Source organism: Oncorhynchus gorbuscha, linkage group LG14 (genome assembly GCF_021184085.1).
Source record: "Oncorhynchus gorbuscha isolate QuinsamMale2020 ecotype Even-year linkage group LG14, OgorEven_v1.0, whole genome shotgun sequence".
Classification (NCBI taxonomy): Eukaryota; Metazoa; Chordata; class Actinopteri; order Salmoniformes; family Salmonidae; genus Oncorhynchus; species Oncorhynchus gorbuscha.
In genome coordinates, this window is record NC_060186.1 from 35,636,497 (window position 1) to 35,648,519 (window position 12,023).

The 12,023-nt window shown below is 44.4% G+C and overlaps 1 protein-coding gene across 3 annotated transcripts in view; it reads left to right on the forward strand.

Annotated features, from left to right (window-relative positions):
• Positions 1 to 12,023, forward strand: part of LOC123994858 (radixin-like) — a 62,270-nt gene that overhangs the window by 48,149 nt on the left and 2,098 nt on the right. For all 3 annotated transcript variants that reach the window (XM_046297914.1, XM_046297913.1, XM_046297911.1), the window contains exons 9-14: positions 3,287 to 3,383; positions 4,653 to 4,816; positions 5,766 to 5,896; positions 7,184 to 7,344; positions 11,154 to 11,246; positions 11,570 to 11,854. In XM_046297914.1, the coding sequence (XP_046153870.1) occupies positions 3,287 to 3,383; positions 4,653 to 4,816; positions 5,766 to 5,896; positions 7,184 to 7,344; positions 11,154 to 11,246; positions 11,570 to 11,854 (931 nt within the window). The remainder of the gene's footprint in view (positions 1 to 3,286; positions 3,384 to 4,652; positions 4,817 to 5,765; positions 5,897 to 7,183; positions 7,345 to 11,153; positions 11,247 to 11,569; positions 11,855 to 12,023) is intronic.

The window sequence follows — 12,023 nt, forward strand, 5'->3', positions numbered from 1 at the left end:
CTCTAACTTGAGTGTGTCTTTTGGGATTTCCCGCAGTCTTGCTCTCTACCCATATTATTGTGGTTTGTGTCCAAATGCTTAGCTCTGAATCCACACACAGCACAAATGGATAGATGTTTGAATGTTTATTTACGACTATAATTGTTCCATAGAATGGATTTAAAGTGAATCTAGCACTCTTATTTTACTTGAGTGTAGTGTAGTCTGATACCTGTAAATCTGGTGAATTAAGTAGAAAATGGGACGAGAGACACAGAGGGCTATGTGTCTGTTGTAAGGCTCCGAGTGTCCTTGAATATGTGGGTGTGTTTGTGTTTGTGCACTCTGGGGCTCGGCAACAGAAATGCCTCTGCTGCAGTGCACTCTGCTGTAACCATGGTGACACCTACTGGTTTTTCAAGCTGTGCGGGACTTAAGAATGCCAGGCTGACCTAGAGTACATGCCCCTCAATGAAGGCGGCAGGCTACAGACAATACATTACACTACTACTGCCAAGGCCTCTGAGACAGAGTGCATAGTGTAGACTCCTTGGACCCTGCTAGCACACCATTGCTGCTTTTTATGTCAGATATGGCCATCATGCCAATGTTTTACTCCTTAGGCCATTTGTCAAGCAAACGCACACACCCTCATTCAGTATAAGACATATAGCTAGCTTTCAGGACAGGGTTCCATTTTGACCCTACACCAGAAAGGAGGGCGTTTGATGTGTATGTTGTCCTATATTGTCACTGATTGCTGAATAAATCCATCCAAATGCATGGTGACATTTCTATGAGATTCTACATAACCCAGAACACACCATGTACAGTTGCAGTCGGAAGTTTACATACACCTTAGCCAAATACATTTAAACTCAGTTTATCACAATTCCTGACATTTTATCCTAGTAAAAATTCCCTGTCTTTAGTCAGTTAGGATCACCACTTAATTTTAAGAATGTAAAATGTTAGAATAATAGTGATTTATTTCAGCTTTTATTTCTTTCATCACATTCCCAGTGGGTCAGAAGATTACATACACTGAATTAGTATTTGGTAGCATTGTCTTTAAATTGTTTAACTTGGGTCAAACGTTTTGGGTAGCCTTCCACAAGCTTCCCAGAATTAGTTGGGTGAATTTTGGCCCATTCCTCCTGACAGAGCTGGTGTAACTGAGTCAAGTTTGTCTGCCTCCTTGCTCACGCGCCTTTTCAGTTCTGCCCACAAATGTTCTATAGGCTTGAGGTCAGGGCTTTGTGATGGCCAGTCCAATACCTTGACTTTGTTGTCCTTAAGCCATTTTGCCACAACTTTGTAAGTATGCTTGGGGTCAATGTCCATTTGGAAGACCCATTTGCGACCAAGCTTTAACTTCTTGACGTCTTGAGATGTTGCTTCAATATATCCACATTTTCTTTCCTGATCTATTTTGTGAAGTGCACCAGTCCTTCCTGTAGCAAAGCACCCCCACAACTTGATGCTGCCACTTTGTGCTTCACGGTTGGGATGGTGTTCTTCGGCTTGCAAGCCTCCCCCTTTTTTCCTCCGAACATAACGATGGTCATTATGGCCAAACCGTTCTAGGACATTTCTCCGAAAAGTACTATCTTTGTCCCCATGTGCAGTTGCAAACTGTAGTCTGGCTTTTTTTATGGCGGTTTTGGAGCAGTGGCTTCTTCCTTGCTGAGCGTCCTTTCAGGTTATTATTGTAGGACTCGTTTTTCTGTGGATATAGATACTTTTGTAGCTGTTTCCTCCAGCATCTTCACAAGGTCCTTTGCTGTTGTTCTGGGATTGATTTGCACTTTTTGCACCAAAGTACAACCATTTCTAGGAGACAGAACGCGTCTCCTTCCTGAGCTGTATGACGGCTGCATGGTCCCACGATGTTTATACTTGCCACTATTGTTCGTGCAGATGAACGTCGTACTTTCAGGCGTTTGGAAATTGCTCCCAAGGATGAACCAGACTTGTGGAGGTCTACAATTTTTTCTGAGATCTTGGCTGATTTCTTTTGATTTTCCCATGATGTCAAGCAAAGAGGCACTGAGTTTGAAGGTAGGCTTTGAAATACGTCCACAGGTATACCTCCATTTGACTCAAATTATGTCAATCAGCCTATCAGAAGCTTCTAAAGTCATGACATCATTTTCTGGAATTTTCCAAGCTGATTAAAGGCACAGTCAACTTAGTGTAAATTTCTGACCCACTGGAATTGTGATACAGTGAATTATGAAATTATCTATCTCAACAATTGTTGGAAGAATTACTTGTGTCATGCACAAAGTAGATGTCCTAACCTACTTGCCAAAACAGTAGTTTGTTAACAAATGTGTGGATTGGTTGAAAAACTAGTTTGAATGACTCCAACCTTAGTGTATGTAAACTTCCAACTTCACCTGTAAGTAAAATATCTAGAACGGGCTTAGAGCCTTTGACCGTAACAATTTGACTGGTAAAATCATAATTTTTCTATGAAACACACCTCTGGATAAGTCATTGGGAGATGTTACCTTATACAGCACCTAACCGTTCGTTTGTAGATGACTCTAAATAAGAGTCCTTACATTCCTTTGTAGATTCCTCATGTGTATGTCAGCACGGGTCTGTAATTGATTGAAATACCAATTCAGGCAGCAGCAGGGTTTCCAGTGTGTAAGACGGTTCAGACAACATCCTCTGTGGTCCCAGGTCTGTGTGGGCATTTTATATTTATCAGATGCTATTATCCAGAGTGACTTACAGTAAGTAGTGAGGCTTTACATTTTCATACTGGTCCCCCGTGGGAATCGAACCCACTTCTGGCATTGCAAGCACCATTCTCTACCAACTCAGCCACACGGGACCAAATAAAGAACCAGCCAATGTTTCTTTCTCCGCACACAATGGACGAGCCCCGCCCGAAATTCCTCACACCTAGCCCTATTGATACAGAGGCCAACATGTACAATGCAGTAGTACACACAGTCCTGCCTCAGACATTTACATGGAATGAATCCTATCCTATTTGGACATGTTTCCTACAACAGATCCCATGCTGTGTCCCAAATGGCAATATTTCCCCTATATATTGTATAGCCTATAAGGAAGATGGTGCCATTTGAGACGGCCCCAGTGTTTCGACTAACATTAAAATAATTTGGCTTCGGTTGGTTTCAATTAAAATATTTGGCAACCAATATCCTGGATTTTGATTTGGGATATAATCGGTAAAAATCTACAGAAAATTAACTGCAATGTCCACTATTAAGCCATGTAAAATATGTACAATACTAACACTGGTTTGCCTCATTTCTCCCTCCAGACTGACCCCAAAGATTGGCTTCCCCTGGAGTGAGATCAGAAACATCTCCTTCAACGACAAGAAGTTCATCATCAAGCCCATCGACAAGAAGGCCCCGGTGAGTTAGGCCTAAACGCTATAGATTCACACAAATAAGGCCATGCCAGGCTAAGTCCAACTGTACCGGGCTAGCCTGGTTACGCATCCAGTATAGTTTCTGGAACGCTGCTGGAAAGGACGATGTGAAAAGAACATATCCATGCCAACACATTACAGTTTGGGTCAGCCCTAAAGTGTGAATCAAGCATCGGACACAGGTCTCCATGATGCAGGATCAAAATAACACTGTTTTGATGATCGATACTATTCACCAAATCACACACCACATTGTTTTCATTGTGATGTTAAATCTGAAAGCATTAGCAAACAGCTGCACGATGGACCAATATAAAACCCAGTTATCCTGGTCCCAGGTCTATTTGTGCTGTTTCGCAAACTTCTATGGTCGGTGTTATGAAAAACAAACGACCATAGCAGTTGGCTATACAGGATAACTGGGTTTTATATTGGTCCATCGTGACATCTGCTGCAGCTGTTTGCTAATGCTTTCAGATTGTTTTCTTTGTGGTGTGTGATTTGGTGAATAGTATCGATCATCAAAACCGTGTTATTGTGATCCTGTGCCATGGAGCCCTGTGTCCAATGCTACAGGTACAGGGAGATGTTTTACTTTGTATTTACTGTAGGTAAAGTTAGTGTGTGTGTTGACTACCTCACCTCCCATGTTCCCAGCTCTGCCTGCTTGCATCCTCTCTCCTCTCCTGCTCTGTCTCGTTGGGGCTATCCTCAATCCCATCTCCCATTGTCAACAGAACCCTGGCTCCAGCCCCTGCTTGCACACATAGGGAGAAACACAGACACACAAAAGTCGGCAAGGGCACACGTGCGCACACGCATTCACAAAGAGCCTGAGTGCTCTTCTAATGTCCATCAAGCCTCTACGCTCAACAGACCGCATCTCTTCTGCTCAAGCCAGTATTTGTGTGTGTGAGCATGCATGTGTATGTGGTCAGGCTAACTGGTTGGTAAGCTCATATGGGCAGTGTCTCCTTCAACTGAAAGGTTAAGTCATTCCTACTGCTTCCTTCAGCAGCCATTTCCACTTTCCATCCATAGCAAATGGTCGCTGTGCGTGTTGTCATGCAGAGTGTAAGACTAGCACAGAAGACGTGCTGTCTGCAAAACTGTTTTGTCTGACCTGAGTTGTTCTTTGTTCCACCCTCCTCCTCTTTTTCCCCACATTGCCCTATTTCACACCTCTCTCTCTGACAAATCTCCACACCACCTTTTTATTTCTGCCCCCCCTCTTTCGCTCTCCTTCTCTCAGGACTTTGTGTTCTACGCCCCTCGCCTGCGCATCAACAAGCGCATCCTGCAGCTGTGCATGGGCAACCACGAGCTGTACATGCGCCGCCGCAAGCCCGACACCATCGAGGTGCAGCAGATGAAGGCCCAGGCTCGCGAGGACAAACACCAGAAACAGTTGGAGAGGTGTGTGTTTGAGTTTAGAATAGGGATGGTCAACACCCCTGGAGAACAACTGGATGTGCATGCTTTTGCTCCATCCCTACCCAGATTCAGAATATCACTCACAAAAAGAGATCTATTGTATCAAATTTTATTGGTCACATACGCAAAGGTTAGCAGATGTTATTATAAGAGTTGTCCGGAGTAGCAAATATATGCCGTTATTCATATCCTAGAATTCCCAATGCTCCAAAGCTTAGCATGCTCTTCAATACAGCAAGACATGCTCAGCACCTTTTGTAGGCCTCACAGGTACTTGAAGTACAGCAGCGCTAGGTCACTAGCGTAGGTAGATGGAACCCAGCGTAGCGCTGGTGATTCAATAGCATGACCTCATTCTGTGAGTGAAGCAATGTTGAGACAAGGTTATGGGAGCTGGCTAGTGTTATCTGGACAGTATCGCTTCTGCACAGCTGTTCCAACAACCTGATGTTTCAGCCATTCATGACGCTATACATGGCCCGAGGTCTGTCACATACCAATCGCCTGTAGGACTTTCCCTCCACTGCCAACCCCACACAATACAAGGGAAAGGGGGATTATCTATTGGAGAGTGTTCATTGTGTTTTTGGTCTAGATTGTTATCCAGTACAATGTAATGTACATGTGTACACTAGAGGTATACAGGCTGCACTGTATAATGAAAGTGAACCACCTTATTTAAAATCACAGTACAAACTACAAAGGGTATGTGTAGAATGACAGTTTGTCTGCTATACTGTGCCCCCGAAATGTGTTTGCTTGGTTTTGTGTGTGGGCGTGCGTGCATGTGATTGTGTGTACAAAGTGTGTCTACTCAATGTGCTTAAAATCAGTGTGTGCCCTCACACACTCAGAGGGGCCAGTTTTAATAGTTTATTAGCCATCACACGTCATCCCTTTGTGTCTCACACTGGGCCTCCCTTATCTGCAGGGCCCAGCTGGAGAACGAGAAGAAGAAGAGGGAGGCCATCGAGAAAGAGAAGGAGCAGATGGAGAGAGAGAAGCAGGAGCTGATGATGAGGCTCTACCAGTTCGAGGAGAAGACCAAGAGGGCAGAGAAAGGTAGGACTGGGGAAAATAGGGTCTGACTGGGTGGACACTAGGGTCACCCAGAGCACATTGAATATGGAGAGGGGGGAATGAGAGAGACCGGGGGAGGGAGTGTGTGGACCTGTAGAAGTTGTGTGTGTGTTGGTGTGCATTCATACTTTGTGCGTGCATAATTTTTATGCTGCATAAAAAAGAGAGCCTAAAATAGTAACGATTTTTGAGAAAATTGCTCTCAGTTGACGACAATTTGCATTTCAACAGTTTTTACTACTGTGGTTGTTTCAATTCAGATGTAATAAACTGGTGGCCTTGTGCTTTTTGTGACTTTGTCACTGTGAACCTTAGATAGCCCGGCGGTACCGTTTTTACAGGGTTAGATATCAGCAATTGGGCTGATAAGGCATTTCTCATCGACCTTTGTTTGTAACCCTCTTCAGTGTTCATCGCCATTGTCTTTACCATATAGTGCGGTCTCTCGGATTTACGTGGCACACAGGAGTAGTATTTCCATTAATATAGCTGTGGAAAGGTTTTACAAATATACCATGGAAGTAGAGCAGCCGTGTAACTACAGTAAGTGCCGGATGGTTTGATAGTAGTGCGTTTTGCAATCGTACGTTTGTAGTCTTTCGTACTTCGTTTTGAAGGCCTGCTTCAGAGGTCGGTCCTTTGTCCTTTTTTTAACAGCAGTTTGCAGTACTGGACATGTAGTGTAATTTGGAGGTTTCTGCAGGGCAGAATTTTCACTTGGTCATTAGTCTATCACCCTCAAATTCAAATCTGGACAACTGCTTTTTTCCCGATTGACCCCTCTAATCAGGAACTGTGTTAGACCTGGGACACCGAGTGGGTGCAATTCATGATCACGTAGTACAGAAACAGCAGTACTTAGGCCCTCATAGGGTGAGATTTAAAAAACCCTGGTCTGTCAGTTAGTAATCCAGGGAGCTCTTTACAATTCCCTCTGTGTAATGCTAGAGAGTTGTTAGGAAACTCATGTTTGCTACTCGTGGTTGTAGTGTTTGTCTTGTTCTGCATGTTTCTCAGTGTAGCTATGTAGTGTGCATCTGTGTGCCTCACACTGTATGTATATTTGGTTATAAATATCTCTGTCTCAGAGGTGTATCTGTCTATTCCTGCCGGTCACTTATCTCTTTGAGGCTCTCTTTGTCTGACCTGCATGAGTAGCATATGTGTTTGGGTGCTTTCCAGGTCTTCTTTATTGCCCCAGATAGCGTAACACGTTGCAGGAATATAAATCTCACAACGCACGTGTATCCCACCTCTCTGTCTCTCCAGACCTTCAGGAGCAGATGCAACGTGCCATGCAGCTGGAGGTGGAGAGGAGGATGGCGGAGGACGAGGCAGCCCGCCTTGAGTCTGAGCGTCAGGCCGCCCTGCTGGCCAAGGAGGAGCTGGCCCGCCACGCCCAGGACCAGATGCACAACCAGGAGCAGCTGGTGAGTACCACCAAACAAACATGTTACGAACATGTCACAACCCCCTTATAACCTTGCTAAGCTGTCCTTTAACACTACCATGTCACAGCCAATTGAAACCCAACTATAACCCTACTATACTTTACATGCTGAAATTGACTTATATATCTATATGTGACTGGCCAGAGTTCGAACTCTGGTCTTCTCCTGCACGTCGCAAGCCTGTTAGCCCACTGAGCTAAAGCCTAGGCACCGTCTCTTTAACATATACAACTCTGAACCACACCTCACTGCCGCAAACTGTGTAGAGCTGAAATAACCTCTGTTCACTACTGAAGAGCGACCAAAACCTGTACCAGACTGCTCCTTAAGACACCGTAATAATGTCCTTCCCCACTGTATAACTGGACCTCATACCATAATGCCAGACAGTGCCCACCCTGCTCTGCACCAGACCACCCACAGGGTCACTATAACAGGCCTGACAGTAAACCTGTAGACCAGTGTGCTCTCACTAGGCTATTGACAGTGGAACACTGAGTCTGTTTTTATAGGGGCAAGTTGGACAACATGGAAAACACTGCACACTGCTGCTCATGCACCCAGGTGACAACGTTTCCACCCTCAGGTCTTCATCAGGCAACAGCCACTCTGATTTAACCCCATAACAGAGCCCTTTGTCACGATAAACAGATATCACCAGATAAATACACGATGAGTAACGATAACTTGGCTATATACACGGGGTGCCAGTGCTGAGTCGATGTGTGGGGGTACGAGGTAGTTGAGATAGATGTGTGCATATAGGTAGGGATAAAGGGACGAGGCAACAGGATGGATAATAAACAGTAATTTCGACTACAGTGTTTAAATAAATACAACATTTAAATCAATCAAAAGTATTTATAAAGCCCCTTTTACATCAGCAGATGTCACCAAGTGCTTATACAGAAACCCAGCCTAAACCTCCAAAGAGCAAACAATGAATATGTAGAAGCACAGATTTATTTGCTCCAATAGGGCTGTCCTCAAACATGTAATGCATCGTCAGGACCCCTATAGACCCTACTAGTATGAACATGGCAACATTATCATCTGTTTTTCTCAACCTCCTCAGCTTTAATTAGGTACACTGGAAGCTCCAGTGACTAAGCACCAGTCTAGCTTAGCAACCTGTTGAGTGTTTTCAATGGAAGCTGTGTTGGGCCTTTTTCAACCAGCCACCAATTTTACAGCTGAGCACACTTCAGAGGTTTTTTATGGTCAAACATCCACACTGTGCGTGTCGTGCTTCGTGCTGGGCTTTGTGTGTGTGCAGTATTTACAACCCTAACTTCACACACACACTGCAAACAACAGATGATTACTCAGAACCCTTGCTTGTTTGGCTCTGGTGAAAACCAGTCAGTCACAGACATTGTTTTGGTGAATTGCAGACAGAGGCTGCCTGGAGTAGGATGAAGTTGCCCCTAGACGCTGATCTTGGATCAGTACAATTGCCCCCACTAATGGTTAAAGGGCAATTCCGCCACTTTTCAACCGCATATTCATCATCTGCAGCACCAGACCAGTGTCTACATATGTGAAAACAGCAGGTTTCTATGATTTACGTTAAAAAGATAAGGTACAAAAAAATGCTTCTGTGACATCACAGATTAGGATAAAAAGTTTTTAAAAAGTGATTTTCAAAATCAATGAGTTTCTAGACCAGGAGAGGGTATTTTCTTGCTCCCTGTGTCATCGCAGAACTCGGTGTTTGAAATGACTGTTTTTAAAAGGAGTTGAGTGGAAGCTGATCCTAGATTTGTGCAAAGGGGGAACTTCATCTTGGAGCGATGCCCCCTCAACTCCTTGGAGGCTATTCAGACAGAGCTGTCCTGTGACCACCCTGCTCTGTCCAACTCCCATCAAGATACATGTAGAGAATGGAGATCCAAGATTACAGACAGTGTCACTCTCAAATAAATGACTAATAAAATGAATTAATTAATCCATACTTTTATGGATGTCAAGCTCTACCCCAGGTCCTGAAGTGCTGAACCCTACACTGAGCACTGTACTCTAATATATATTGCCACCGTTGCACTTCACAATGGAGTGTGATGTTCTGTTTTCTCTTTTCAAAACTCGTTGAATGGCTATTTTTACCCTGTAGGCACCTTCTCACCATGGGTGAGAAATTACACAGGAAACAAAAATGACCTGCCTTCAACCAAATTAATTTGAATCTAAATTTAAGTTTCGGTCTTGTATTTCTTGGTCCTGTGCAGTTGTAAATCAAACAATACACATGTAAACACCAAACCTTTTTCATTTTCAACTTATTTGAGAAGAAATTCTGAATCGTGTAAGGGTGCCAATATATTTGACCGGAACTGTAGGTCTCTCCACTCTGGTGCACCCAATGTGTACTGCTTTGACACAAATGACTGATCATTGGTTGAAAACAATGTAATAATAAGATTGTGGGAGCTGTACTGTTAGATTTCAGTGCAGTTTTTGATATTATTGACCATAACCTGTTGTTGAAAACTTATGCGTTGAGAACTTGTGGTTTTTCAACCTCTGACATTTTGTGGATTCAGAGCTTTCTATCTAATAGAACTGAGGGTTTTCTTTAATGGAAGCTTCTCTAATGTCAAACATGTAAAGTGTGGTGTACCACAGGGCAGCTCTCTAGGCCCTCTACACTTTTCTGTTCTTACCAATGACCTACCACTGGCATTAAATAAAGCATGCGTGTCCATGTATGCTGATGATTCAGCCATATACACATCAGCAAGCAGTTGTTTTTACTTTTTTTTAGTTACAGTATGTTTTGGAATGGGTGGCCAGTAATAAACCGGACCTGAATGTCTCTAAAACTAAGAACACTGTATTTCGGACAAATCATTCCGTAAGTTCTAGACCACAGCTGAATCTACTAATGAATGGTGTGGCTGAATAAAGAAAGTTCTCGCAGTTCCTAAGAGTTGAGGAAAGACTGACCGCTTTACTTCTTGTTTTTATTAGAAACATTGTGTTGGAAATTCCAAATTGTTCGCATAGTCAACTTACACAGAGCACTACCACACACACTTATGCCACCAGGGGTCTTTTCACAGTCCCCAGGTCCAGAACAAATTCAAGGAAACGTACAGTATTATACAGAGCCATGAGTTCATGGAACTCCCTTCCATTTTATATAGTGCAAGTGAACAGCAAACCTGGTTTAAAAAATAATAAAGCAACACCTCACTGCACAACGCCTCTCCCCCATGTGACCCACTTGTTGTGTATATGTACTGACGTATGTGTAACTGATAATGCACAAACACATGTTAATGTTTTTACATGTATATACATTTCAGTCTTTTGTCTGCAGTGTCTTTTTCCTTGTCTGTCCCTAGTAAGACTATCTGTCACCATTGGAGTCGCCCAACGGAGGTCCTAGTAAATCGCATCAAATGATGGTGGCCACACTGAAATCATTATACCTCATCACCAGATTATTAGCCCCAGCACCTGTTGAGACAAGACTGGCCTATTCGCGCTACTGCACCACAGTACTCTCAGTTTCTCTTTTCTCTCTTCTCACACAGTGTCCATCCATCTGTCCTAATATTCACCTTTTACTCCAAATTTCTAGCCCTTACTAAAACTTCTAGTCCTCCTCTGCACTCCCCTACACCCCTCTTTCTCTCCAACCCCTCCCACAGACCTGTAGTCCTTTGTCTACTGTACCCTGACTGTCTGTGGCCTGTAGCCCTCCTCCTCCGTCGTCCTCCTTCTCTCTCCCAGATGTTTAAGTCCTCTCTCCCTCCTCTCCTCTCTACTGCTCTCTCCATCAGGCCGCGGAGCTGGCCGAGCACACGGCTAAGATCGCCCTGCTGGAGGAGGCCAAGAGACGCAAGGAGGAAGAGGCCGACACATGGCAGCACAGGGTGAGTCGCCCACACACACACGTGAACAAACGCATGCACACCTATGTTTGCACCCACAAGCACGCACAATTGGATGCACACACACACACACACACACACACACACACACACACACACACACACACACACACACACACACACACACACACACACACACACACACACACACACACACACACACACACACACACACACACACACACACACACACACACACACACACACACAGTCACTTAATATTGAAGGTTGCATTGTAATATGGGGCATCCTAGGGTGTTTTGTATTAATAACTTCTGTGACCACCATCCCCCTCCCTCCCGCAGGCTCAGGAGGCCCAGGACGACCTGCTGAAGACCAAGGAGGAGCTGCACATGGTGATGACGGCTCCCCCTCCGCCGCCCCCTCCCCCCATGTTTGTGGAGGTGCCCATGTTTGTGGACAACCACGAGGTGATGACTATGGCGGAAGAGCAGAACGACCACGACAGTGAAGAGAACAACAGCACCGACAGCGCCGACCTGCAGAACGAGGGCTTCAACGACCACCGCTTGGAGGAGGAGCGGCTCACTGAGGCCGAGAAGAACGAGCGCGTGCAGAAACAGCTTATGGTAAGAGAGAGGAGTTCGCAAAGAGCTGTGTGAGTTTGCAGGGATCGGTTGATGGGTTGAGTGATCGATTTGATTCATTCATTAAATAATTGTCTTGAGTTTTGTATTACTAGTAGCACATCAACCTATATGTATCTGCTGTCCTAGGCCCATCCTATTCCCAGGGTGA